The sequence below is a fragment of the Muscardinus avellanarius genome, assembly GCF_963383645.1.
Source record: "Muscardinus avellanarius genome assembly, chromosome: 6".
Classification (NCBI taxonomy): domain Eukaryota; kingdom Metazoa; phylum Chordata; class Mammalia; order Rodentia; family Gliridae; genus Muscardinus; species Muscardinus avellanarius.
In genome coordinates, this window is record NC_137791.1 from 139,853,181 (window position 1) to 139,880,837 (window position 27,657).

At 52.8% G+C, this 27,657-nt stretch overlaps 1 protein-coding gene across 2 annotated transcripts in view; it reads left to right on the top strand.

Annotated features, from left to right (window-relative positions):
• The window catches only part of GAK (cyclin G associated kinase), a gene marked incomplete at both ends in the record, with an annotated part of 64,498 nt that overhangs the window by 12,636 nt on the left and 24,205 nt on the right, over positions 1 to 27,657 (top strand). For both annotated transcript variants that reach the window (XM_080697140.1, XM_080697141.1), the window contains 13 exons: positions 632 to 774; positions 6,088 to 6,213; positions 10,736 to 10,825; positions 13,086 to 13,221; positions 13,597 to 13,709; positions 15,455 to 15,545; positions 16,869 to 16,992; positions 21,651 to 21,700; positions 22,274 to 22,422; positions 23,098 to 23,220; positions 24,158 to 24,291; positions 26,827 to 27,021; positions 27,275 to 27,392. In XM_080697140.1, the coding sequence (XP_080553266.1) occupies positions 632 to 774; positions 6,088 to 6,213; positions 10,736 to 10,825; positions 13,086 to 13,221; positions 13,597 to 13,709; positions 15,455 to 15,545; positions 16,869 to 16,992; positions 21,651 to 21,700; positions 22,274 to 22,422; positions 23,098 to 23,220; positions 24,158 to 24,291; positions 26,827 to 27,021; positions 27,275 to 27,392 (1,592 nt within the window). The remainder of the gene's footprint in view (positions 1 to 631; positions 775 to 6,087; positions 6,214 to 10,735; positions 10,826 to 13,085; positions 13,222 to 13,596; positions 13,710 to 15,454; positions 15,546 to 16,868; positions 16,993 to 21,650; positions 21,701 to 22,273; positions 22,423 to 23,097; positions 23,221 to 24,157; positions 24,292 to 26,826; positions 27,022 to 27,274; positions 27,393 to 27,657) is intronic.

The window sequence follows — 27,657 nt, forward strand, 5'->3', positions numbered from 1 at the left end:
TGGGTGGTCTGGGTGCACCAGATGCTGTCTAAAAGCCAGCAGGTGCCCTCAGAACTGAATCCTGAAGGCTGGGTGGGCGTGGCATCTGTTAGCCCCAGGGTGATTACATTCAATTGTCTCAGACCGGGTATGGCAGTGCATTCTTGTAATCTTAGCATTTGGGGGGCTAAGACAGGAGGATAAAGGTTCCCAGACAGCCTCAGCTATTTGGTGAGGCCTTTTGCAACGCAGTGAGACCTGTTTCAAAAATAAAGAATAATAGCCTGGTGTGGTGGTGTACGCTTGTAATCCCCACGCTTGGGAGGCAGAGACAAGAGGACTGCACATGTTTGAAGCCAGTCTCATCCACTTAGTGAGGCTTTCAGCAACTTACTGAGACCCTGTTCCAAATAAAATATAAAGTAGGTCTGGGAGTATAGCCTGGAGGTAGAAAAGCCCCTGGGTTCCACTCTCAGTACCACAATAAATAAATAAATAAATAAATAAATAAATAAATAAATAAATAAATAAATAATAAATAAGGTTGGGGGTGTAGCTCAGAGGTAGAATGCCCCCGGGTTCCATCCCCAATACTACAAAAAAAAAAAAAAAAAAAAACCAAAAAACAAAAAAAACCAATTGTCTCTTTTAGGGCAGCTGGTGGAATTTCTAAAGAGAATTGAATCCAAAGGCCCTTTGTCGTGTGACACCGTCCTGAAGATCTTTTACCAGACATGCAGAGCAGTACAGCACATGCACAGACAGAAGCCGCCCATCATCCATAGAGACCTCAAGGTACCAGCTTTGACCCCAAGTGCTGGCTGGGTCCCTTCATGCACTGGTCCCCTGGTCCCCTGGTCAGGGTGCTGGCCTCTTCAACAGGTGAGGCTCTGTGGTCATTCTGCTGGTGTCAGGCGCTATTGCCTGTGTGGTTTGGGGCCGGCACTCCCTGCTCTCCCTGGCTGCCTGTACCTGAGGTGCCTGGGCAGATTGCCTGGCAAGACCCTGCCGTGGATGCTGTGTCCTGGTCATCTTGGCGTTGGAGAAGCAGTGCCCCTGTGGTGGGGTCCTACACATCATCCGCAGGGCTGCTGCTGTGGCCTTGCCTGTCAGTCTGCAGGCAGCGCCTCCACTCTGCCCCTCTGTGGAGCTGCCATTCTCAGCCTTGGCCAGCTTGGCTGGGAACCCGCCTCACGTGCTGACGCCGTTTCCTCACTGTCAACACACTTGTTGTGGTTGTGGTCATCAGCACCTTGTTCTTCAGTTAACTCCTTTCATCTTGGGTCTTTTCCTATCTTTTTATTATTTTTTTATTTTTGTGGGTCTGGGGATGGAACCCAGGGGTATTCAACCTCTGAGCTATACCCCCTGCCCTATTTTTATTCTTTATTTGAAACAGGGTGTCACTAAGTTGCAAAGTGCCTCACTAAGTAGCTGAGGCTGTCTGTTAACTGCGCAGTCCTCCTGTCTCAGCCTCCCAGATGCTGGGATTACAAGCATGTGCCACCACGCCCGGCCTTTTCTTTTTTTGGCTTGTGTGTTTGGTTCATCGGAACTGCTTATGTGTTCTTACAATAACCTTTCTAAGCTGTATGTGCCACTTCTGGTTGTGGCTTGGTTTTTACTCCCTTGTCCTGATTTAAAACCCAGGCTTAGTTGGATGTGGTGATGCATACCTGTATTATCAGTACTCAGGAGGCTGAGACAGGATTGCAGTTCAAAGCCAGCCTCACTTATTTGGAGACCCTGTTTCCAAATAAAAAATAAAAGAGGCCTGGGAATGTATTCTGGAGGTAGAATGCTCTGAGTGCAATCCCCTAGCACTTCCCCCACAAAAACAAAAACAAAAACAAAAACAAAAACAGGCTTTGTGGGAGCAATCCAGCGTCTGTGAACCTTGGAAGCTTGTTCTTGACCTGACCCTCCTCACTGAAACACACTATTTCTTTCTTTCTTTTCTTTTTTTTTTTTTTTTTTTTTTTGGTATTGGGGATTGAACCTAGGGGCATTCTACCTCCGAGCTACACCACCAGCCCTCTCTTTTTAAAAATCCTTTATTTTGAAACAGGGTCTCACTAAGTTGTGGAGGGCCTCACTAAGTAGCTGAGGCTAGCCAGGAACCACGATCCTCCTGTCTCAGCCCCCCAAGCTGGGATTACAAGCGTGCGCCACCGCTCCTGGCTTGGAGCGGACTGTTTCTGATGAACCTGAAGGCCGCTTTTGCCCAGATGCTTGTGTGCAGGTTTCTGGAGAGTTGGGTGTTTCCTGTTTCCCTTGTAGTCATAGCACTGTACTGCCCAGCAACATGAATGTTACCCAGGCATCAGTGTGGGTCTGGTCTGTGGCAGCTTTCCCCAGTTTTCCCCACAGTGTGATGGCTCTTAAAGCCTGTGAGCATCAGAGTCTCCTTGACCCCTGTGGGCCATGGAAGGCTCCAGGCACTCAGGGCTGTTCCTCAGGGAGCTCACGTTGGCCTTCCTCTGGTGGGGCAGTATCCTCTCCATCTCCTGCCTCCCTGGCCACATACCTACAACCGTAGTCACCTTGGCCCAGGCAGGGGTTTGGTCATGGGCTTGCTGGGCTGCCTCTTTGAGTTTCTGGCTTCATGTGCCTGGTGTCCTCCTGGCACGAGGCTGCACTCGTGTGCTCACCTGGGGATAGCCTCAAGGTAGTTCTCCTTGTTCCCCAGCACATCCAGGTCTGGATTCTGGGTAGTGTTCTGAGTCTGGCTGAAGGTGGGTTCTGTCACCATGACTTCCACAGGTGGTGGTCTTCCATCAGGCTGTGAACCTTAGATGACCCTGAACATGGAGAGACTCGAGAACCAGGGTCTGAAGCAACCAGTCGGCCAGATGCCTGTGACAACCTATGGGGCGCAGGACCATCTCCCTTGTCTGTTCCCTTCCAGGGCAGCCACAGACACCATGTTCTGGCTGCTCCTGGGCAAGGCCAGAGACCCTCTCCTCCGCTTTCCTTCTCTTGTTTCCTTCTCTCTCTCTTCTTTGTACTTTTTCTTCTTCTTTTTTTTTTTCCCTTTGGTGGTACTGAGGATAGAACCTCAGGGCCTTCTACCTCCGGGCTACACTCCCAGACCTATTTGAACCTGCGCGATCCTCCTGTCTCCGCCTCCCAAGCATGGGGATTACAAGCATGTGCCACCATGCCCAGGTTGTACTTTTTCTTTTTTGGCCCATTGTATCTAGCACTCCTAGTTGCTTTCAGTGAGAAAGATTTTTTTTTTTTTTTTTGCAGGTCTGGGGATGGAACTCAGGGGCATTTGACCTCCGAGCTACACCCCCTGCCCTATTTTTTATTTATTTTGAAACCGGGTGTCACTGAGTTGCAGAGGGCCTTACTAAGTAGCTGAAGCTGTCCATGAACCGCGAACCATGATCCTCCGGTCTCAGCCTCCCAAATGCTGGGATCACAAGTGTGTGCTACCACACCCGGCTTAGTGAGAAGGATTTTTGAGGTTCGTAGGCCTCCACTGTGTCCGAGGCCCTTCTCTGATGTGGGGAAGTGAGAGCTCTCCTCTGCGTGGCCCTTTGCCCGTCAGTGGCTCCTTGGGTTTTCTTGCAGCATCAGGAGTCTTACATCTTTAGAACACACTGAAGATTGGGTTTGTTCTGAGGAAAGTAAGAACAGAAGATAACACCAGTGGTGTGTCTGTCTCCTTGTGTGCTTAGCCTGGCTTTGGGGTTACTGACCTCCCGGTGGGCTGTGCCAGTGTGCCTGTGGCCTCCCTTGCAGTGACCCCTGGCTCCTGGGTGTCATGAGTAGAGATGTACACTACACATGCTTTAGTACATGGCCTTTTCTGCATTGTGTTACAATGTTGAGGTTTTCTGTCTTGTGTATAACCCTGCCTGGTAGAGCATCTGTTGTAGAAATATGCCTGTGTTCTGTTCTGCTGTGGGTGGCATGCATTGCGTTTTACTTCTCTTGTTTGTGGTAGACTGTGCTTCTCCGCACCCTTTGGACATCTTTATCTGGCTGGTCCACACCACGGGAATCTTCTGTAGGGCAGGAGCCTGCAGGAAACTGGTTGGAAGGTGTGTGCATCGGACTCTGAATGGTCCAGCGGTACACAGGGTTCTGTGGCTCCTGGCCTCAGCTGGTCTTGTGGGTGTGTGCAGTTTGGGCACTCCTGCTGTCAGTGAGGTTGGCTGTCTTTTCATGTTGGCTTTGGATTCCTCTTGAGGGACGGACGACCTATCTTTCTGCAGTCTCTCTGCTGTGTGTGTGGATGCTTGTACTGCTGTGTGGCACACGTCTCCTCCATGGCTGCACTTCTGCTGCCCTGGAGGTATCCCATGATGGGAGTGTTCTTTCCTGAAGGGAAGAGTCTTCTACCAGTCACTCTGGCATGTTTGTGTCTTACCGGAGACGTCTGCATCATCCTAGGTCAGGAGCATCTTCCTGGTGCTCTTGTGTGCTGCCCTCTGGAGTTCGTGTGTTCTGCCTTGCTGCATAGGGGTGGCCGCTGTGGTCGTTTGTGAGGGGAGGCTCTCTTCCTCATGTGGGTGCCTGGCTCCCTCACACCTGCACTGAATCACTACCCTCTCCCAGTCCCTACATTGCCCCCACCGTCAGGAGTGTGGTGCCATGGAGTGCTGGCTGGGTGGTGATGTCGGGCCAGGCTCTCTTGTTCCAGGACGAGATTCCTTGCATGAAGGTCTAAGTTTGGTTCCCTAGGCCGGTGTGGCCTTCTCTAGCTCTTTGGGTCTCTACAGATTTTTTTGATGGCTTGTCGAGTTCCATCCAAAAGCTTTTGGGGATCTAGTTGAGATCACTGTCACTCTTGCAGGAGTTGACAGACTATTGGCAAAGGGTCAGACTTGAGGAGCTAAGAGTGTCGGCTCTGTCGGCTGTTGGTTCTGCTGGGCCACCTCCTCCATCTCCTGTTCTGTGAGCTGCTCCTGCCTCACAGATACCTGACAAGTGGGTGTGGTTGGCCATGCTAACACTATGGACTGGAACTGGAATTCCATATAATTTTCTGTGTCAGAAAATAGTAATCTTCCTTTGATTCACCCCTCAATCAATTTTTTTGTTCAGAACTGGGATTGAACCCAGGAACAGTCTGCGTCTAAGCTACATCCCCAGTCCTATTTTATTTTTATTTTTATTTTAAAACAAGGTATTGCTAGGTTGATGAAAATCTCACTATTTGCTGAGGCTGTTCTTTAGATCCTCTTGTCTCAGCCTCCCAAGTACTGGGATTGCAAGTGTGTGCCACCATGCCCAGCTAAAACTTTTTTTGAATTATGTATTTAATTAAAACATGAATATATTGCTTCTGATCAGAATGAATTTTTTTGTGTGTGGTACTGGAAATTGAATCCAGGGGCATTCTACCTCCAAGCTACACCCCCAGTCTTATTTTTATTCTCTATTCTGAAAGAGGGTTTCACTAAGTTGTAGGGGGCCTCACTACGTAGCTGAGGCTGGCCACAAGCCTGGATTCTCCTGTCTCAGCCTCCCAAGTACTGGGATGACAAGCGTGCCCGCCACGCCTAGCTCAGAAAGAACGTCAGATGTTGCATTTCTCTTTTTGGAAGAAGGCCTCTCTGGCAACTCCTATGGCATATCTCGTCCCGTGTGGCCTGCCTCTCGGGCTGGCTCACCCTCCACGTCCCTGCCCATCCAAGAGCAGCTTCTGCGCCTTGCTGTGGGTATAGAGCTGGCTGCTCCACCTCCGCAGGAGAGGTACTTCAGGGTTTAGGAGTCCTCAGGTGTCTTGGCAGCCAGCAGCCTTGACCTCCGCACAGAGGGGATATGTGTTAAGGTGTTGGTCCTGGCCCATGCTGCTCTTTGGTCTTCCTGAGGCCCTGGCTTTGTCTGCATCCGTGTGTGTGTGGGTGGGGGGGGTACTGGGGATAGAACTCAGGGGCATTCTACCTTTGAGATATACCCCCTGCCCAATTTTTTATTCTTTGAAACCGGGTCTCACTGAGTTGCAGAGGGCTTCACTTAAGTAGCTGAGGCTGTGCGCGAACCGTGATCTTCCCTGGTCTCAGCCTCCCGAATGCTGGGATTACAGGCGTACACTACCATGCCCGGCTTTGCATCCCATGTTCATAAGGACTTTCTTCTGGAATTTTGCAGGTTGAGAACTTATTGCTTAGCAACCAGGGGACCATTAAGCTGTGTGACTTCGGCAGTGCCACGACCATCTCACATTACCCTGACTACAGCTGGAGTGCCCAGAAGAGAGCAATGGTGGAGGAAGAGGTGAGGCCTGGTGACTGCAGCGTGTGCTCCCAGAGGCCCTTCCTCAGCCTTCTCCCTGTGTCTTGTTTAGCCCCAGTACTTCTTTGGATGTGAGCACAAGTGTGTCTGTGATCCAAGACTGGAGCCGACTCCAGATCGCCGGGTCTGGTTTGTGGCCACAGACACAGTGGGGGACTCATCCCCTCTCACCCGCCCCTTCACGTTAAATGCCTCTGAATATCTCCTGACTGCTTTTTCCCTTGCATTTTTAAAAAAATTGTCATTAGATACACATAACAAAACTTAGCATTGCATTCATTTTAAGCGCACAGTTCAGTGGCATTATTACATTCAGTGTTGGTAGTCATCACCAGCTTCCATTTTCAGAACTTTTCCATCATTCCAAATATGGCTTTTTTTTTTTTTTTCAAACATCATTTAGAAACATACCTTTATGGGAGACTTGGCAACTGTGTCCAAGAGACCCCAGGAGGCAGGCTACACCCTCACATCTTGTGTACTGTCCTGTAGTCAGAGTTCATTTAAAGTTCATGTAAATTACACAAAATCAGCAGCCCTGGCCCTGGGCAGGGAGTTCCTGCTGTGTGGTTTACCAGGTTCTGCCCAGACGAAGCTTGCTTTGTGGCCAGGTTGCATTGTACACACCCATGTACCGAACACCAGAGATTGTAGACCTGGATTCCAACTTCCCCATTGGCGAGAAGCAAGACATCTGGGTGAGGCCTGCAGTGCCTGCTTGGTGGGCTGTGGGAGCTGTGGGTCCTGTGCAGAGCCTCTGGCCTCTGTTCTCTTGGGCCTTCCTGTTCCTGTGGCCTCCCTTTCTCTTCCTTTCCTCTGTCTTCACTTTCTTTTTTTTTTTTTTTTGGTGGTACTGGGGTTCCTGGAAGCCCTTCTACCTCCGGGCTACACTCCCACGGGCTACACTCCCAGACCTAGTTTTTAACTTTATGTGGAAACAGGGTCTCTTAAACCAGCGAGGCTGGCTCCGCTCCGAACCAGCGCGATCCTCCTATCTCTGCCTCCCAAGCACGGGGATTACAAGCCTGCGCCACCACGCCCGGCACATCTGTCTTCACTTTCTGAAGAGCATTTGCAATGACTTCTAGTGGAGCTGAGTTGAGCAGAGCCAGCTGGGCAGTCATTGTGGTCCTGAGCTGGCACAGATGGCAGCTGTGGGACCTGCCCAGATGTAGTTCTGCCCTGCCCGGCACCTTGGTGTGATTGTCCCACCTGCAGTGTCTTGGCCACGCTGGTCAATGCCTGGGCCCTGTGCTCCTCTCCAGGGCTGCCCTAGTACAACCAAAAAATAAATAAATAAAATAGTCCTAGGGATGTAGCTCAGAGGTAGAGTGCCCTTGGGTTCAATCCCCAGTACCAAAAGAGAAAGAGAGAGAGAATCTCCAGTATCAAAAGGGGGATAGGGGAGAGGGAGAGGAAATTTAACCTGAGCATGGTGGTTGGCTATGTCTGTAATCCTAGTACTTGGGAGACTGAGACAGGAGGATTAGATAAGGCCACCTGGGTAGAATCTTGTGATCAAACCCTGCTGCTTTGTAAAAAGAAGAGCTAACTGGGTGTGGTGGCACACCTGTAATCCCAGCTACTTGAGAAGCTGATGAAAAAGGTCCACAAGTTCAAGGCCAGCCTGAGCAACTTAGATGGCATCTTAAAATACAAAGGGTTGGGGATGTTGCTTGGTCGTGGAACTCTTGCCGAGCATGTGTGAAGCCCTAGGTTCATCTCCAGTACCAAGAAAAACAGAGAGACCAGAATGCACATGCACTCTCCTGCCTCAGCCAGTGCTTCCTGCACTGCAGGAAGGCCACCACCAGATGTGGGCTCTCACCCTGGACCAGAACCATGAACCAAAGCAAACCTCTTTTTTTTTTTTTTTTTTTTTGTGGAACAGAGAACTGAACCCAAGGCTATTCTACCTCTGAGTTACACCCCCAGCCATGTTTTTGGGGAGTGGAGGTACTGGGCATTGAACCCAGGGGGATTCTACCTCTGAGCTGCACCTCGGCCCTGTTTTACTTTTTATTTTGAACAGGGTCTCACTAAGTGCTGAGGGCCTTGCTAAGTTGCTGAGACTGGCTGCAAAGCTGTGGTCCTCCTGTCTCAGCCTCCTAAGTACTGGGACTACAGGCATGTGCCACCATGCCTCGGCCTTTCAGTCCTACTTTATATCTTATTTTGAAACAGGGTCTTACTAAGTTGTTGTGTACCGGCCTCAAACGTGTGATCCTACTGTCTCAGCCTCTCAAGTACTGGGGTTACAGATGTGCACTAGCACATCTGGCTCAAACTCTTTTCTGAATGAGTCACCTTATATGGGGTCTTGTGTCACTGGCAACAGAAAACAGACTAGGTTGCCATCATTTTCTTTTGGAGCACTTGCCGCTGTGGAACATGAGGGGTTCTCGGCCACCTGGAGGCCCTGGGATCTGCTGTCTGTCTCTTTTGAGTGGGGAAATGGTCCGGAGACCAAGGTCTGGCACAGGTGTGCTTGTCACTGTAAACAGACATGCCCACCTGCTGGTGCATGTCCTTGAGCAGCAGCCGCTTCCACCCGGTGAGCCCCACAGGCTCCCTGGCTATGCTTCCTGTTTTGGTGAGTGGCCTGCTGTGCACCAATAGGCTAGCTTTCCCAGCTGCAGCCAGGCCCAGTCAGAACTGCACCCAGCGCTCCTTGCCCGTCTGCATCTTCCCTTAGCGTGGTTGCTGCTATTTGAAACACATTGGAGTTTGCCTGTTTAAGTGGCAGACTCGCAGAGTAGTTGCCACGAGACCCCTCTCTACAGCTTCCCAGTTCGTGCAGTTGCTTGGTCTCCCTTGTAAATCTCTCTCCAGATGGGAGCAGACACACCGTGGCGCTCTTTGGGCTTTTGTTGGCTTTTCAACTTCCTGGCCTCCTGCAGGGAGCCCCCTTGGTGCACTTAGATGTCTCTGTTTCTGTGGTTGTGTCGTCTCCTCTGTGCACCTGCTGTCTGGGTGTGAGGAACACAGATGGCCCTGTCATGAACAGGTGTCCCTGTATCAGAGACACTTGGGGGAGGGGTGGCTCCTGGGAGTGGGTTTGTGGGGTTAACCATTCAGTGCCACAGAGTGTGCACAGATGAAGTTTTTGCTGGAAGTGTGTCCCACACACAGCAGTGCACAGCTAGAAGCATCAGCTCAGTATCCCCACTGGCTGTATAGGTTGTGGGCTCCCTGTCCTGCCCAGGGTGCTTATTTATTTATTTATTTATTTTGTGGTACTAGGGTTCCTGAAAACCCTTCTAACTCCGGGCTACATTCCCAGACTTATTTTTATACTTTTATTTTTTTTATTTCTATTTTTAATTTTAATTTTAATTTTTTTGCAGGTCTGGGACTGGAACTGAGAGGCATTTGACCTCCCAGCTACAACCCCTGCCCAATTTTTTATTCTTTTTTGATACCGGGTCTCATTGAGTTGCGGAGGGCCTCGCTAAGTAGCTGAGGCTGTCCGCGAACTGCAATTCCCCTGTCTCAGCCTCCCGAATGCTGGGATTACAAGCGTGCGCCACCACACCCAGCTTTATTTTTATACTTTTTATTTGGAAACAGGATCTCTTAATCCAGCACGGCTGGCTTCAAACCTGCATGATCCTCCTGTCTCCGCCTCCCAAGCACGGGGATTACAAGTGTGCTCCACCACGCCTGGCAGGGTGCCAGTTTTAAAGCAGCCACTCTAGTCTTCCGTCGATCTCAATTGAGCCCTCTGTCTCCTGGAACCATGGGATTTCTTGCATTCTGTATGCAGTCCTGGTCCAAACTCCACTACCACTGCCCCCATCTATGCTGACCTCTGCCACCTTTCTTTTTTGTTTTTGGTGGTACTGGGGATGGAACCCAGGAGCCTTCTATCTGGCTTCGAACCTACGTGAGCCTCCTGTCTCAGCCTCCCAAGCATGGGGATTACAAGCGTGCGCCACCACGCCCGGCTTCTCTGCCACCTTTCTGCTTTGTGACCGTCCAGGCACATTGGCTCGCTGTCCCCATCTAAATCTGTGGTCTTGGGGTTGGCATGTGTGTTTACTGTGTCCTGAAATTTACATTTCTCATGCAAGTGTGTGATCCTTCAGTGGGTATAGGTCTCAGTTTTTAGACCTCATCAACCTGTAAACATGGTCATTTCTCCTGCGACAGAAGTTGTTCCCCACTGGCATTCAGAAGGAAGCTCCTGCCAGCGTACCCCATGCCACACACACACATGGCACCCTTATCTGGCCCATCTGCCTGTGGTGCTCTAGAGTAGGCTTCTGGGATGAGACAGTCCTCTGCTGAGCAAATAGAACAGGGTCCGTCAGGTGGCACGGCTGTTTTATGGAAGATGGGTGATCACGAGAGGTGACTTGGTCAAGTCAATACAAAGGCAGTGGGGACATTGTCAGGGAGCTGAAATGGTCCGAGGCTGGGACTCATTGGGGGTTAGGAAGTCACAAGGGCTGCATGCAAGACCCACACTTAACTTTTCTCTAAATATTGTATCTTTCTCTAGATCACAAGAAACACCACACCCATGTACAGAACACCAGAGATCGTAGACCTGTATTCCAACTTCCCCATTGGCGAGAAGCAGGATATCTGGGTGAGAAGCAGGATATCAGCGCCTGCTTGGTGGGCTGTGGGAGCCCGGAGCCTCTGGCCTCTGTTCTCTTGGGCCTTCCTGTTCCTGTGGCCTCCCTTTCTCTTCCATTCCTCTGTCTTCACTTTCTGAAGAGCATTTGCAATGACTTCTAGTGGAGCTGAGTTGAGCAGAGCCAGCTGGGCGGTCATTGTGGTCCTGAGCTGGCACAGATGGCAGCTGTGGGACCTGCCCAGATGCAGTTCTGCCCTGCCCCGCACCTTGGCGTGATTGTCCCACCTGCAGTGTGTTGGCCATGCTGGTCAATGCCTGGGCCCTGTGCTCCTCTCCAGGGCCGCATCCCCATCGACCAAAGGGAGTGTCTTCTCACCACCATGGTCAGCATGTGTGTGGCCTCAGAAGCTCTGCCTGTTCCCATGAGCAGCCTTTCCAGGCCCAGTCAGTAAGGCTTGGTCCCTACGATTGCACCATAGATGCCAGCTGCATGCCCAAGTTGTCCTTCTTTGTGCTTCTGACCAACCAGCCACAAACTGAGCTTCCCACAACCCCTCCTGAGGTTTGAGTAACTGGTTAGGCAGCTCAGAAAACTCAGGGATGCATTTTTTTACATTTGCTGGTGTGTGTGTGTGTGTGTGTGTGTGTGTGTGTGTGTGTGTGTGTGTGTGTGGTACTGGGGTTCCTGGAAGCCCTTCTACCTCCGGGCCACACTCCCAGACCTATTTTTTTATTTTTGGAAACAGGGTCTCTTAAGCCAGCGCAGCTGGCTTCGAACCTGCGCAATCCTCCTGTCTCTGCCTCCCAAGCACGGGGATTACAAGCGTGGGCCACCACGCCCGGCTATATTTGCTGTTTTTATAATGGATATTTCAAGGGATGTGGCCAGAGAGATCTACAGGGAGAGGTATGGGAGGAAGGGTGCAGAGCCTCCCTGCCCCACCCAGTTGTGCCCTTCAGGATCCTCCACCTGTCCAGAAACCAGAGGCCCATGTGAACCCTGTCCTTAGGTTGCTGGAGGCTTCCTTAGGTAGGCAGGGCTGACTGCTCCATTGGCTGTTGGCCACGAGCCCAGCCTTCACTTCTCCCTAGCCCGGAGGCTGGCAGTAGCCTGTCCCCCATTCCCACGTGCCTGGCCCAGCCCATGCTGTGGACCCCACAGGCCTGGTCAGCCTGTCCCCCATCCCCCGGCTCAGTCCGTGCTGTGGACCCCACAGGCCTGGTTCAGCCTGTCCCCCATCCCCCGGCTCAGTCCGTGCTGTGGACCCCACAGGCCTGGTCAGCCTGTCCCCTCATCCCCCGGCTCAGTCTGTACTGTAGACCCCACAGGCCTGGTTCAGCCTGTCCCCCATCCCCCGGCTCAGTCCGTGCTGTGGACCCTACAGGCCTGGTTCAGCCTGTCCTCCATCCCCTGGCTCAGTCCGTGCTGTAGACCCCACAGGCCTGGTTCAGCCTGTCCCCCATTCCCACATGCCTGGCCCAGCCCAAGCTGTGGACCCCACAGGCCTGATTCAGCCTGTCCCCCATCCCCCTGGCCCAATCCATGCTGTGGACCCCATAGGCCTGGTTCAGCCTGTCCCCCATCCCCCTGGCCTAGCCTATGCTGTGGACCCCACAGGCCCTGGTTCAGCCTGTCCCCCATCCCCACAGGCCTGGCGCAGCCCATGCTGTGGACCCCACAGGCCCTGGTTCAGCCTGTTCCCCATCCCCACAGGCCTGGCGCAGCCCATGCTGTGGACCCCACAGGCCCTGGTTCAGCCTGTTCCCCATCCCCACAGGCCTGGCCCAGCCCATGCTGTGGACCCCATAGGCTTGGTTCAGCCTGTCCCCCATTCCCCTGGCCTAGCCTATGCTGTAGACCCCACAGGCCTGGTTCAGCCTGTCCCCCATTCCCACAGGCCTGGCGCAGCCCATGCTGTGGACCCCACAGGCCTGGTTCAGCCTGTCCCCCATTCCCACAGGCCTGGCGCAGCCCATGCTGTGGACCCCACAGGCCCTGGTTCAGCCTGTCCCCCATCCCCCTGGCCTAGCTATGCTGTAGACCCCACAGGCCTGGTCAGCCTGTCCTCCATCCCCCTGGCCTAGCCTATGCTGCGGACCCCACAGGCCCTGGTTCAGCCTGTCCCCATAGGCCTGGCCCAGCCTATACTGTGGATCCCATAGGCCTGGCCCAGCCCACAGGCCTGGTTCAACTTGAGCCCTCCCCCAGGCCCAGCTCAGCTATCCCCTTGTCCCCCAGGCCAGCTAGGTCTCTTTCTTGTTCCCATAGGCCCTAGGCTGCATTTTGTACCTGCTGTGTTTCCGGCAGCATCCTTTTGAGGATGGAGCAAAACTCCGGATTGTCAATGGGAAGTACTCAATTCCTGCAAGTGACACTCGGTACACAGTCTTCCACGAACTCATTCGTAAGTTCCCTTTATGCGCTCACCTGGTGCCAGGGCCTGGGAGGTGAGCCTCCCTGCTGGGCTCACGCTGCCCCACATCCTCATCCTCTGTGCTGATCATGTCTAGGTGGGGCATTTCATGGTGCTCCCAGTACGCCCGTCCTGCTTGTGAGCTCACAGTGCACCAGATGCCGTTTCTGATAGCTTTGGTTTTGTCATTGCTTTTTGCTTCGTGAATCTCTCCCTTGCCTCCGAAGGCAGCATCGTCACAAAGCAAGTGGCCTCTGGCATCTGTAGCCTCCGCCAGGGCGGGTGGCGGGTGTTGCCTGACTTTGGCCCAGGGCCAAACTGGGCTGCTGAGCATATGTGGCTGTGCTGTGCTGTGCCGTGCTGCAGGTGCCATGCTGAAGGTCGACCCAGAGGAGCGGCTGTCCATCAGTGAAGTGGTACGCCAGCTGCAGGAGATCGCAGCGGCCAGGAACGTGAACCCCAAGGCACCCCTCACAGAGGTAAGGGTGCCGTGCGGCCATGGGGTCTCTGGACCTGGAGGGCTGCTTGTCACGCGGGCTCCCCTTAGTCTTCTAATGGCCATGCAGCGCTCTCCTCCTGCCCCACCAGGGTCAGGACTCTGAAGCCTCCTGAGTCCTGCTCAGGGCCCCGTGTCAACACGCTCTGCCAGCCTGGACAGCCCTGAGGGCTGTTGCCCGGTTCAGGTGGTGTGTGTTACTTTTTGCATCTTAAGGTGTCTGGGGTCAGGTATCCAGCTGTGCTTCTGTGGTCTCAGCTGCCATCGCCTGTAGGCCAAACCCACAGCCAGCCTACTTGGTAGTTGACAGTGTTGAAGGCTGTGCAAGCCATGAGAACCTCATGGTATGTTGGCTGCAGAGCCCTTCCCAGAGCAGTCATGGGGCCCGGCCCCCACTCTTCAGGATTGGGTAGGGCCCCAGGTGTCTCTGGGTTCCCCCTGCCAGTGCACAGCTTGGGCCAAGGTCAGACATTGCCACCTTGCCTCTGGCCCCTCATCTGGAACTGTGGTTTCTGTTCTGTCTGCTTTCTGGTTGTCATGTCCTTTCAACCCTTGTCTCTGGAAACAGGATTTTCTGAGAGCTATTGAAACAGGGCTTGGTAATGGGGTGGTGATACCCGCTTTGCCCCTGCAGGCTGTGTAGTAGGTGAGAAAGGTGAGTTGGTGGCCTGAGTCCTCGTCCAGGCATGGGGAGCCCAGGACAAGAGGCAGGATAGGGGACTGAATTTGTGATTTCTGTAGGTGGCATAAGGTGTACATCCCTGAGGGGTAGGGAGAGACGGGAAGGAGGTCAGGGCTAGTGGTGCCCCATGGGGTGCCAGGGAGGAAAGCCTGAAGCGGGGAGCAAGCATGTTTTAAGGTATCAGGAACTCTGAGGCTGGTGAGTGGATGGCATTGTAGAGCTTGACAGGTGGTCTAGAGATGACAGGCCAGTTTCAAAGAAAACAGTCAAAAGCTATGTAGTGTCTCTGGGTGGCTTTGTTGTGTGGTGGGCCGACTTGGGCCTCCATACTTGTAGAATGTTACCAGTGGCCTTGGAGGTTATAGGTGGCTGTGGGGCTTGCTCTTTTGGGATGTGTGGGGATGAGGTGCCTCCTGTCGGGGGGATGCCAAGCACATCCCAACCCAGGTGCTCATAGAACCCACTGAGCTCCTTCCTGGGACTGTCTGCCAGGACAACACTGTGCTGCAAGGCCGAGCTCACTGTGTGGGAATTGCCACCCACATAGACAGTGGGAGGGATCCTGCACCAGGACCCTGGTGCTTGTGCCTTCGGGGCCACAGGTCTGCACACTCCTGGGCATGTGGACCAGGAGGAAATTGGAGAGGACGACGAGAACCTGCAGGTCAGGTGTAAGCCTGAGGGCAGCAGCTGCTCCTGGGGCATCCTGAGGATCGGTTCAGAGCTGTGAGTGAGGAAGTAGGGGAGACAAGGACTCTGCCTTGGGAACCTGCGGTTAGCTGTCACACAGGCTGTGGTATGGGCCTGAGGCCACAGCTGCTCCTGGGTTGTCAGAACTGTGAATGGAGGTTTCCTTTGTCCAGTGTAACCTGCCCTCTGCCTAGACTGGTGGGAAGTCCTTCCTCTCACCTCACAGCAGAGCAAAAGAAGGTGACCTGCCTGAGGCTTGGTGCTGGGCTCGCAGGCTGAGGGCACAGGAGCCTGGACAAGGGCACACTGGCTCTGACTCTCCTGGGAAGCTGATTCTGTGCCCTTGACTTTTATAGCTGCTGGAACAGAATGGAGGCTACGGGAACCCAGGGCCCTCCCGAGCACCACCACCCTCTGGGGGCCCGGTGAGCAGTGGCTTCAGTGGAGGTGAGCATCCTGACCTGCTGAGTCCAAGACCTGCTCCTGTGGGACATTCATTCTGGTAGTGGGAGACAGCAGGGCTGGAGTCTCCAAGGTCTTCCAAGGCTCCCCCTTTCTCTGGGACTCAGCTCAGCGGAGCCCACGCACTCAGCATGTGGTATGCGATACAGTGGGGAGAATCGAGACTAAAGTCGGCTGAGGAAGTGGTTCTGATGCAGGGTCCAGGAGAGCAGGCTTGAGTCACCAGGGGTCCTGGCCCCAGGGACTTCTGGTGTCCAGCAAGGGCTGGCCGCCTGGCAGCTAAGGTTTTCCTGGGGTCAGTCTGGTAGACATGGTTGCTCTCAGGCTGGGTCATCTAGAGGGCAAGCTAACACTTTGCAGCCCGAGACCCACCTTAGGTCACTGGCCTGGCCCATCTGCACAGGAGCTGAGGACAGAGGGCCAGACCTGCTTTGGGCAAGGTTAGCCGGCAGTGCCTGAGGCCACAAGTCACTGGGTACCTGTGGGGGTGAGGGGCAGGGCCATTGGAGAGGGTATAGACAGCCGGTGGGAAGGCCAGTTCTGGTGGTTTGAGGTGGGTCTGTGTGGTAAAGAGGCCTTCCAGCTCAGGCAGGGTGTGTGTCTGTGAGGGGTCTAGTGTCCTTGGAGGGACTTGTGCCTGCGAGGAGGGCCCGAGGGCAGTGAGGGGACCTGCAATGACCATGGCTGAGTGCCCTCCTGATCTCCATTGGAGCTGGGGAAGCTTTTCTGGGTCCTGCTGCATTCTTCATTTTCCTGGGGAAGGGTTTGGCCCCTTCAGCTGCCTGGTCCATTGTCTGGGCACCACAGGTCCACACCCCATGGGCCCAGCATGTGTAGAGCAATGGCTGATGGATCTCCACTGGTCATGGGGAGAGTGGACTCTTTAGGGTGCCAAGTTCCTTGGCATGCTGTGTGGTCTTGGAGCTGAGCAGAGGCTTCAATTGGTCTGCACCAGCAATAACTGGGCCACTGAAGGCCTTGCTCCAGGACCTGTGGGCTCAAGGTCTACTTCTGTTGGGCTTGACCCTGAGATCATAGCCAGAGTGCCCGTGGTCTAGAGTTGCAGCCATAGTTTGCCTGTGCCCCATAGTCAATAGCGCTCCAGTTGGACGCTGTGTCCAGGTGTAGTCACATAGCCTCTGCACCCACCTCAGCCAGTTCCCTGAAACACTGGGGAGGGTGGTCAGATGTGCCTGTGCCAGGTCAGGCTTGCTACTGCGTGCACGTTAGGCCGTGGAGCCTCCTTGTGCCTCTCGTCCCTGCATACTTTTCGTGCTGCTGACCTGCCCAGTCCCATCTCTCCTGCAGGCCTGGCTCTGGCAGAGTATGACCAGCCGTATGGTGGGTTCCTTGACATCCTGAGGGGTGGGACAGAGCGGCTCTTCACCAACCTCAAGGACACCTCTTCCAAGGTCATCCAGTCTGTTGCTAAGTAAGTATACAGAAAGCGTGGGAGGTGCCAGGCTGTGGTCTAGACCCCCTCCTCTGCCCTGCACAATAGGGCAGAGCAGACACAGACAGAGTGGGTCTGATGTATATTTGAGCTGGGAAGCCCTTGTCTGTGGGTCCCTTCGGGCTGAACCCTGAGCTTAGGCAGCACCCAGCAGGGGGGCGGGAGCCCACTCTGCCTACACCCTGCCAGTGCACCCTGTCTTGGGTGTAGAGCATGTGGTACTAGTAGGGTGCAGCAGGGACACCCTATTCGTGAGGCCTGTTAAAACAGTGATCGTGGCTGGGAGTGGTGGCACACACTTGTAATCCTGGTACTTGGAGGCTGAGAAAGGAGGATCACAGGTTCGCAGCCAGCCTCAGCTATTTAGTGAGGCCCTGTTTCAAATTAAAGAATAAAAGATAGGGCTGTCGGCACAGCTCAGAGGTAGAATGCCATTGAGTTCAATCTCTAATATTGTAAAAAACAAAACAAAACAAAAAAACCCAAAACTGGTCATGGAGCCCTGGCCACGGCAGGCGTGAGCGATGGTCAGATGCCATCACATGCAACACAGCGGGGCTGTGGGCAGGCCATCTTGGCACAGCACCGTCCCCCGAGTGAGCCCCGCAGCCAAGGGGCTCGGCCTGACCAGGCTCCTGGGAGGCCCTTGCTACTGTGGCCACCTGTGCTGCTGCCGCTGGGTGCTGTGGGCCAGCGATGGGTTGGAGGACCCGCTGCCGCCTCCGGCCTCTGCTCCTGATGCTGTCAGCCTTTGACTTGATGTTACCTCGTTTTGTTTGTCTGATCTCTGTGTCATGATTGTTTGTCTCCTGCACTAGGCAAGTGTATGTGTACACTTGTACTCTAGTGTGTATGTGCACTAGTGTGAGTGTGGGTTTGTGTCTTGGCCTTCTGCCTCAGCTGCATGCTTAAAATAGATGAGGTTCCATAAGCCCCAGTGTATTTTTGTGTGTATAGTTGTGTGTGTGTGTGTGTGTGTGTGTGTGTGTGTGTGTGTATGTGTGTAGTAGTAGTAGTAGTAGTAGTAGTAGTAGTAGTAGTAGGGATTGAACCTATGGACATTCTACCTCTGCACTATACCCCCAGCTATATTTTATTTTTTATTTTGAAACAGGGTTTCAAAAAAAAAAGAGAGAGAGAGACAGAGTCTTATCAAGTTGATGACACTATCCGTGAACCTGCAGTCCTCCTGTCTCAGTCTCCCAAGTACTGGGATTATAAGTGTGTGCCATGGCTCCCTGGTGTGTTTTGTTTTGTTTTGTTTTGTTTTGTTTTGTTTTGTTTTGTTTTGTTTTGTGGTATTAGGGGTTGAACCCAGAGGTATTCTGTCTCCGAGCTATACCCCCAACCCTATTTTTTTTTTGTGTGTGTGTGGGTCTGGGGATGGAACCCAGGGAAATTTGACTTGCGAGCTACACCCCCTGCCCTATTTTTTATTTTTTAATTTGAAACAGGGTCTCACTAAATTGCAGAGGGTCTCAGTAAGTAGCTGAGGTTGTCCGCGAACCACGATCCTCCCGTCTAAGCCTCCCGAATGCTGTGATTACGAGTGTGCACCACCACGCCTGGCTCCAACCCTATTTTTAATTTTCATTTTGAAACAGGGTCTCACTAGGTTAATGAGAGTCTTACTACTTGCTGAGGCTGTCCTCAAACCTGCAATTCTCCTGTCTCAGCCTCCCACGTACTGGGATCCCAGGCATGCACAACACAGGCTGGTGTGTTTTAAAGTGGCAGAAATAACTGAACACTGAAGAAACTAGGTGCAAAAACATACACCTGTAATCCAGTACTTGGGGATTTTGAGGCAGGAGGATCAGTTTAAAGTCCAATATTCAGCGATCAATTAGTGAGATCCTGTTTCAAAATAAAAAGGGGGTGGGAATAAGAATGTATCTCAGTGATAGTGTCCCCAAGTCAGGTATGCGGGCACAAGCTTATAATCCCAGTACTTGGGAGGCTGAGACAAGAGGATCGCAGGTTCACGGCCAGCCTCAGTTAAATAGTGAGGGCCTCTGCAACTTAGTGAGATCCTGTTTCAAAATAAAGAATAAAAAATGGGGCTAGGGGTATAGCTCAGAGGTAGAACTCTCCTGGGTTCAATACTTGGTACTGCAAATAAATTAATTAATCCATTAATTAAATCAGATGTTAGGATTAAGCTGAGTTTGAGCCGGGTGTGGTGGTACATACTTGTAACCCCAGTACTTGAGAGGCTGAAACAGGAGGAGCTGATGCCAGCTTCAGCTACTTAGTGAGGCCCTCTGCAACTTAGTAAGACCCTGTTTCAAATTAAAGAATAAAAAAATAAGGCTAGGGGTGTAGCTCAGAGGTAGAATGCCCCTGGGTTCAACCCCAGTACCACCAAAAAAAAAAAAAAAAAAAAAAAAAAAAATTAAACTGGGCATGGAACTCAAACCTCTAATCCTAGCGATTCAGGAGGTTGAAGCAGGAGGATCCCAAACTGAGGTCATTCTGGGCAACTTGGCAGCCACCATGCCCTGATAATCTTAACATTTTAAAAGTTTGTTTAGACCCACTTAAAATAGGTTTACTTAAACTGGATGTGGTGATACACATGCTTTTAATCCCAGTATTTGGAAGGCTAAGACAAGAGTATCACAGGTTTGTGGCCAGCCTCAACAACTTAGTGAGGCCCTCTATAACTTTTTTTGTGTGGGGGGGTCTGGGGATGGAACCCAGGGGCATTTAACCACTGAGCTACACTCCCTGCCCTATTTTTTATTCTTTGTTTTGAAACAGGGTCTCATTAAGTTGCAGAGGGCCTCACTAAGTAACTGAGGCTGTCTGCGAACTGCGATCCTCCAGGCTCAGCCTCCCAAATATTGGGATTATAAGTGTGCGCCACCACGCCCAGCTCTCTATAACTTAATGAGACCCTGTTTCAAAATAAAAAACAAAGTCAGGCTGGGGGTGTGGCTTGGAGATAGAATGCCCCTGGGCCAAATCCCCAGTATCTATCTATCTATCTCCTCCCCCCCCCCACACACACATTAACCTAGGGTCCAGAGGGGGCCTGCCTTCCTAAACAAAACAATAAACAAGCATACAGGGAAAGGCAGGAAAAATTGATGCTTTGACATTTCCAAAGGCTAACACATTTAAACACACAGACCACAGATTTCCAAAAGATAATGTACTTAAACACAACTACAGACCAGGACCAATTATATGCTATGTGTTTCTTCATAAAAAAAATTGGTATAGATAGTATATAAGTATCTTGCAAGAAAGTAAGAGTAACTCAGCCTGGTATAGTGGTATATACCTGTAAACCCAGCCACTTGGGAGACAGCATTGCAAGTTTGAGGACAGCCTGGGAAAATTAGCAAGTCCCTGCCTCAAAATACCAGTGAAAAGGGCTAGGGTTTAGCTCAGTGGTAGAGCAGCCCTGGGTTCAACCCCCTTACCACACACATCCCGATGTTAAGGTTACTGTAAATGCAACTTGCACAAGTGGGTTAGAGTGTGGGCTGTGCTCTGTTGACTGTGCTGGTCCTCAGTATGAGCACCTCCCCACCTGGTACCAGCGCTGTTCTGCACCCTTCCTGCCCCGCTCCCTGCCCAGCTGTAGTGGGTACCAGAGCTGTGCTGCGCACTGTGCCGGACACCCTCCTTTCCATTCCTCCCTTCCTGAAGATGTCTTGGCTGTTCTTGCACAGCTGCTTCTCGAGGTGAATTTTAGAATAAGCCTGTCAAGTTTCTGTATAGTCCTTTACGGTTTTGGTTTGAGTTTTGTTTTCTGGAGAGGTTTAGGGGATAATTCTTCTGTACCAGTTAGTTGTCCATGGGCAGCGACAGGGTTATGTCCCAGGCGTGTGGGGCTTCCCTTCTGCCCTCCAGTGATGTCTGCTGTGTTCTCTGGCCTACTTGGGGCACGGGTGATCACAGTACCTAGCTAGCCCCTGGAGCCAGTGGGACCAGTGAGTGCCATCTCGGTGACCTTACCGTTGTTGCCATCTCTCTCAAGAACAGCTCCCAGTGTTGCTTCTTTGGAGAACACTAAGACAGTAGTAAAATGGATTGGGCACAGTGACTTGCAGTGTATCCCAGTACTTGAGAGAATAAGATAGGAGGATCGCATGTTCAAGGTCAACCTCAGCAATGTAGCAAGACCCTGTCTCAAAACTGGAAAAACACACATACAAACACACACACACACACACACACACACACACACACACACACACACAAAAGACAGGACTGTGTGTGGTGGTGCACGCCTGTAATCCTAATATTTGGGAGGCTAAAATAAAAGGGCAGGGGTATAGTGCTCAGAGGTAGAAAGCCATTGTATACCTAGTACCCCCCACCCAGGGGCTGGAGGTATAGTGCTTCTGCATCAGTCTCCAATACTGCAAAAAGAAAGAGGAAAAGAAAGATGGGTCAAGCCTGCTGTGGGCCTGCCCCTCCACCACATGCAGGTGTTAACATCTGTACACATCTGGCATGGGTGTCAGCTCCACAGAGCACATGCACACAGGACCCTGTGTGCACATGGGTGGATCACATGCACAGCATCAAGGTGTGCGGCCCCAGTGAGGGTCCTTTGGAAGCCCAGGGCTCAACTGCTGAATGTTTCCTGTAGTAATCGGGTGCTCTTCTTCTGATTACAGTTATGCGAAGGGCGATCTGGACATATCTTACATCACATCTAGAATTGCTGGTATGTTTGCCAGGTCAGGCGCAGGATGCACCTCTGACCCTTCCCAGTCTGAAAATAGCCTACAAGGTGCCAAATGCCATTCGGGGACCTTGGGCTGGACGAATGCAGCTCAGGGGCCTTTTGTCCCCTCGGGCACCATCCCCAGGGATGACAGGTGGGCAGCCAGTGTCCAGCATCCCTCCAGGCCTATGCAAGCAGCAAGCCATTTTGGCCCCGCTTCTGGCACCATGTGGAGCCCTGGGGATGAAATGAGGCAAAGCACAGCTAAAACTTGGGTCTTCAGGCAGAAAAACTAATTGGAAAAGCTTATTGTGACTACTGGGGACCCCGCTGGAGTTGGGCTGTCTGGGAAGCCCTCCTTGGAATCCCCTGTGGCTGGCTGGGTAGGGTCTCTGTGGGGTGGGTCTGTGTACCTCGGGCAGTAGGCTCGGTGTCCACAGGGTGAGGAGGATGTTGAGTGTGTCCAGCTGCCCAGCTTGTGGCTGGCGAAGCTCCAGGAGGCTGGCTGGCTTGGAGGTGAGCTCAGCTCTTGGGAGCAGCCCCATGGTGGCTGATGGGACTGCTCTGTTTCAGTGATGTCGTTCCCAGCCGAAGGCGTGGAGTCAGCAATCAAAAATAACATAGAAGATGTGCGGTTATTTCTGGATGCCAAACACCCAGGACACTATGCTGTCTACAACCTGTCTGCAAGAACATACCGGGCTTCCAAGTTCCACAACCGGGTCAGTGGCCCCTGGCTTTTGTCTTGGTGTGACTGTGGCAGTCTTCCCCCATTTGAGTGAAGTTTTAGGTGATTGAGCCACCACCTAGCTGAGTATCGAACTGATCCTGGCCTCACCCAAGAGGCCTGCAAGGAGTACTGGGTCTCTGACAGGGTGAGCTGCAGGGGAAGGCCGAGGACTCAGAGAAACAGCTGGGCCCAGGGAGGCCGGCCTCCTCTAAACAGGCTCTACAGCATAGAACAGGAGAAACCTGGTGGGGCTCCTTGTGTCTGAGAAAGATTGTTGCTCCACCAGGATCCCAGTGTGTACCCTCCCTGCTTCCTGGCTCACTGCTGCTAGACCTCCAGGGGAGCATGTTGCTACAAGGTTCTTGTGGTAAATAAGTATCAGAACTTGTCACAGTGTTTAATTGACCCAAGCCTAGGAGAGGGTGGTTCTGTTGGCAGCATCCTTGCCTTGGGTCCTGTGGCACAGAGCCTAGGGTCACTGGTCCCGTGACATGGGAATGGCAGCCCAAGGGACCCCTGCCTGAGAGCGCCAGGCCAGCTCATCCCTTGAAGTCCCTCTGCAAGACCAGGGCTGCATGCCGTGGGCACGCAAGGGGGTGCTGTGGCTGTGCAGAGCCATGTCACAGTCATGGTGCTGGTGCAGGAGCTGAGCTGATCCTCCCCACAGGTCTCCGAGTGTGGCTGGGCAGCCAGACGGGCGCCCCACCTCCACAGCCTGTATGCCATCTGCAGGAACATGCACTCCTGGCTCCGGCAGGACCCCAGGAACGTCTGTGTCGTGCACTGCGTGGTAAGTGGCTGTGCCATCTGGTTCATGTACTTGTGCAACCAGAAGCAAGTCCTAGTCCTTAGGTGGGCACTGTTGTTAACCTGGTCAGGACAGAGGCGCACTGTAACCAGAGGAAAGTCCTTCACTCTGGGGTTGAGTGCCTGGTGGACACAGGACACTACAGGGCTCCTGCCCTCTTCTGCCTGTATGGGCGAAGCTGCTTTGCCAGGGCCTCCTTTGGGGCCATGACTTATACAGCTGGCTTAGGGGCACTGCCATGTGGGACTCTGACCCCACTGCTTCTGGTGTAGAGGGCCATCTTGGTCTCTGGTTTCTGTCTACAGAGGGAGAGAAGGGTCTGTGAACCTCCCTCCCAGGCATGGCACCTGACAGGAAGCAGTTGAGGCGTTTCCAGAAGCATGGCAGGGTCAGCAGGTGGGGTGGGGCAGGGCAGTGATGGTTGCTGGCCAGCCCTTGTGCTTGGTTATTAAGAAGCTTGTCCTCTGCTGGTCTCTGAACTATGAGTGAGCACATTTATGAACATTCCTGAATATGCTCCCAAACCAGAAAGGACAGGTACTGCTCAGCTGCCAGGGTGTGTGTGCAGGGTCCTGTGTCCCGCGGTCCTAGGATGGGAGAGCTGGGTCTGCCCTGCACATAGATATCTGTGTGTGCAGGGTCCTGTGTCCCTTGGTCCTAGGATGGGAGAGCTACCCTTCAGGAGCCATGTGTGGCCTTTGGAGGTGACGTGGGAGTATGCTGGGGACCCTCTGGTGTGCACTGATATGACGTGTCATCTTCTTGCTGTGAGCGAGGCTGCATATGCACACATAGGCCTCTCAGACACTCAGCCTTGCGCTGTTGGGCCCCGGCAGCGCCGACCTCCACCTGCAGGTGACGGGGAGCGGCTTACTGACACTGCAGCTAGCTCTGTGCCTTCTCCATCCTTTGCTCCTAGGATGGGAGAGCTGGGTCTGCCGTGGCCGTCTGTGCCTTCTTGTGCTACTGTCGTCTCTTCAGCACTGCGGAGGCCGCTGTGTACATGTTCAGCATGAAGCGCTGCCCACCAGGCATCTGGCCATCCCACAAAAGGTACTGCTGGGTATTAGGGCGCTTTCAGTTCCATGGCCCTGGGTGACGCTGGCCTTGTTGTTGCCACAGCTGGGCCTTCTGGGCTTGTGCTGACCCAACGGGTTCCCCAAGTCCTGGCCAGCACCATGTGGATGTAGTTTGGCCCTCATCTGTGCCTTCCGGGTCCAGCAGGGACTGGTATGGTTGACAGGGACTGGGTCTCTCAGCCTATGGCAGCCTACCTCTAGCTCCCAGGTTATCCAGCAAGCCTGATGTGGCCATGGAGGTGATGTGGGAGTATGCTGGGGACCCTCTGGTGTGCACTGATATGACATGTCATCTTCTTGCTGTGAGCGAGGCTGCATATGCACACATAGGCCTCTCAGACACTCAGCCTTGCACTGCTGGGCCCCAGCAGCGCCGACCTCCACCTGCAGCTGACGGGGAGCGGCTTACTGACGCTGCAGCTAGCTGTGTGCCTTCTCCATCCTGTCTTTTGGGGCTGTTGCACTTGCCAACTATGTCCACACATGTTCACCCCGTCCACCTCCCTGCTGTGACAGTGACCTTCTGGATGCCCACATATAAGCAGCCACTGCCTGGCACAAACTCCACTGTGGGGCCTCTGGAGCATCTAGGGCAGCTTCCTCCCCAGGAGGGCAGGACCTTGACAGGACAGTGGAGATCCCAAGAGTACATGAGCAGGGCAAAGCCAGCATGGCTCCAGAATGTGGCAGGGGCCTGGACTGGTGAGCCAGTGACCTGCAGCCAGTGGACGTAGGCAGGGCCTCCAACATGTTGAGCACATCGCAGAGCAGCGGGTGCTTGATGGAAGGAAAAGCACGCAGCGAAAGCACAGCAGAGGCCCAGGACAGGCTGTGTAGGCTCCACTCAGCCATGGTGCGGCAGCAGGCTTGACGACGGAAACCAGCAGAAGACCAGAGACTCAAGAGCTGCTGGACCATTACAAACAGCTGCATATAAGTGCAAGTGGATCCCAGAAGAGAAAATGGGGAGTAGAAACATTGAAGAAAAAAGTCTAGGATTTCCCAGAATCCATGACAGTTGCCCAGCTTCAGGTCCAGGAGGTTCCGAGGACACTAAGCAGGTTTGGAGACAGAGTCGCTGCCTGAAGCCAGTCATGGCATATCACACTGGTCATCATGCAGCTCTGTGCTGAAGACTGAATGGAAAATCTGATCCAGAGGAAAAGGATGCCACATGCAGAAAGAGAAGCATGCAAGTAGGAAACGTATCGGAAGTCCTGGGCAAGCTGGCGCAGTGTCTATGCCCATGGTCTCAGTGGCTAGGAAGGCTGAGGCAGGAGGACCACACGTTTGGGGCAAGCCTTGGTAACTCACAGAGACCCAGAGACAGTGTCTCAAAATTTAAAAGAAGAAAAAAACAAACCCTGGGCAACTGGTAAAGTTTTCTTAAGTAATACAATTGAGTCAACAAAAGAAATAAAGTGAAAATATGATTTAAAATGTTTCATCAAGAGAAGGTAAAAGAGCAGAAGGACATAGAAACCAAGGACAGCTGGGAACAAGTAGAAGACAGCTGATCTGGTGATGGTGACATGCAGATGGTTAGGAGCTGGCTGTCGGCTTGGTGGGAGAGCAGGGACCAGCAGCACTCTGCAGGGGGCAGGCATGTGGCACCACTTGTTGCGGCCAGGGCAGACCATGCGTGTGTGTGCTTTCCAGTGAGTCAGGATGGTGCTGATCCTCCTCAGGCTGCACAGGCTGCAGTTGATGGCCCAGCTGCAGTCACCCGCTTCTCCTTTAGTTTTGCCTTTGCTTTCAGGCTCACTGTGGCAGCAGAAGCTTGCTGTGGCTGAAGGGCTTAGTGCCCTCTCTTTTTGCTGCTGAGCAGAACACATGCCAAGTCTTGTGGCTGTTGTAGTTTCCTGTTTCCTGGGCTGCTGGGCAGAACCTGTAGGAGGGTGGCATTCCTTGACTGTGTCGATGGAAGCAGGACACTGCTCCTCACAGACTCCCACAGAGGGGACGCACAGGGAGACCCTGTCCCATGGAACATTCCCAGAAGAAAGTCGGAGGAGCCGTGTCAACGCTGGACAGGACAGACTCCACGGTTACAGAGTGTGTGGGGTTCGGCATTCTTCTCTTGGCACCCCACAGAGCGAGTGAACAGCTGCCAGTTAGCCCCTACAACTCCAGAGCATTCTACCAATAGATAATAAGTGTTTCTTTCAAGTGCATAGGAGACATCCAATTAGATCCTATATTGAGCCATTAAACAAGCTAACAAATTTAAAAAGTTGAAACTATTCATATAAAATATGTTCTCAGGCTATAAAGGAATCAAACTAGGACATCAATAACAGGTTAATATCTAAAAACATTCCTAAATATTTAACTCAAAGAGGAAGTCTCAAGGAAAATTTAGAAATATTTTGAACTGAATAAAAATTATAACTTCAAACTTGTTAGGAGTAACTAAAACATTGTTTCAAGGGAAATTTATACCATTATATACTTATATTTGAAAAGAAAGAAATTCTGGGGACGTGATGTGGGTGTGTGCTGCCTTCAGGTACATCGAGTACATATGTGACATGGTGGCAGAGGAGCCCATAACACCCCACAGCAAACCGATGTTGGTGAAGTCTGTCGTCATGACCCCGGTGCCACTATTCAGCAAGCAGAGGAATGGCTGCAGACCCTTCTGTGAGGTCTATGTGGGGGACGAGCGTGTGACCACCACATCCCAGGAGTATGACAGGATGAGGTGAGTGGAGAGGCGGTCAACTCAGCAACTTGATGGGTTGCCTGAGCGGGAACCCAGGGAGCAGAGCTAGCAGTATGGGAAGGAATTCCCTCACCTTCCTGCATCTCCCCCGAGGGTGGGGTGCACGTGCTTGTGCACACACATTCTCCCGCATGGTGATCTGGCACCATGAGGGTTAAGTGTGGTGCTTTAGAAGAGCTCAGATTCTTGCCACGTTTGTTACTTACAGGAAGAGTTTTTCCTTGTCTTTCAGGGAGTTTAAAATCGAGGATGGCAAGGCAGTCATCCCCCTGGGCATCACAGTTCAAGGGGACGTGCTCATCATCATTTACCACGCCAGGTCCACCCTGGGAGGGAGGCTGCAGGCCAAGGTGAGTGCTGCTGTAGGCTGCCATCTGACCCCCAGGAGTGACAGGCTGACCTCGTGGTGGGCCCGGGGCCACCCCACCATGGCTGCAGAACCCACACGTGACCTCACACGGGCATCTCCCCAGCCCTTGCCCCTGCTGTGCTCCAGAGCCCCGAGCAGCGTGCAGGAGCCCTGATGCCTAACAGCGGCCATTTGGGTGTTCTTAAGAGGGCTCTCTGCAGACTGAATTCTGACTCCCTCCTCAGCTGAGTCTCGTGTGCCTTGTT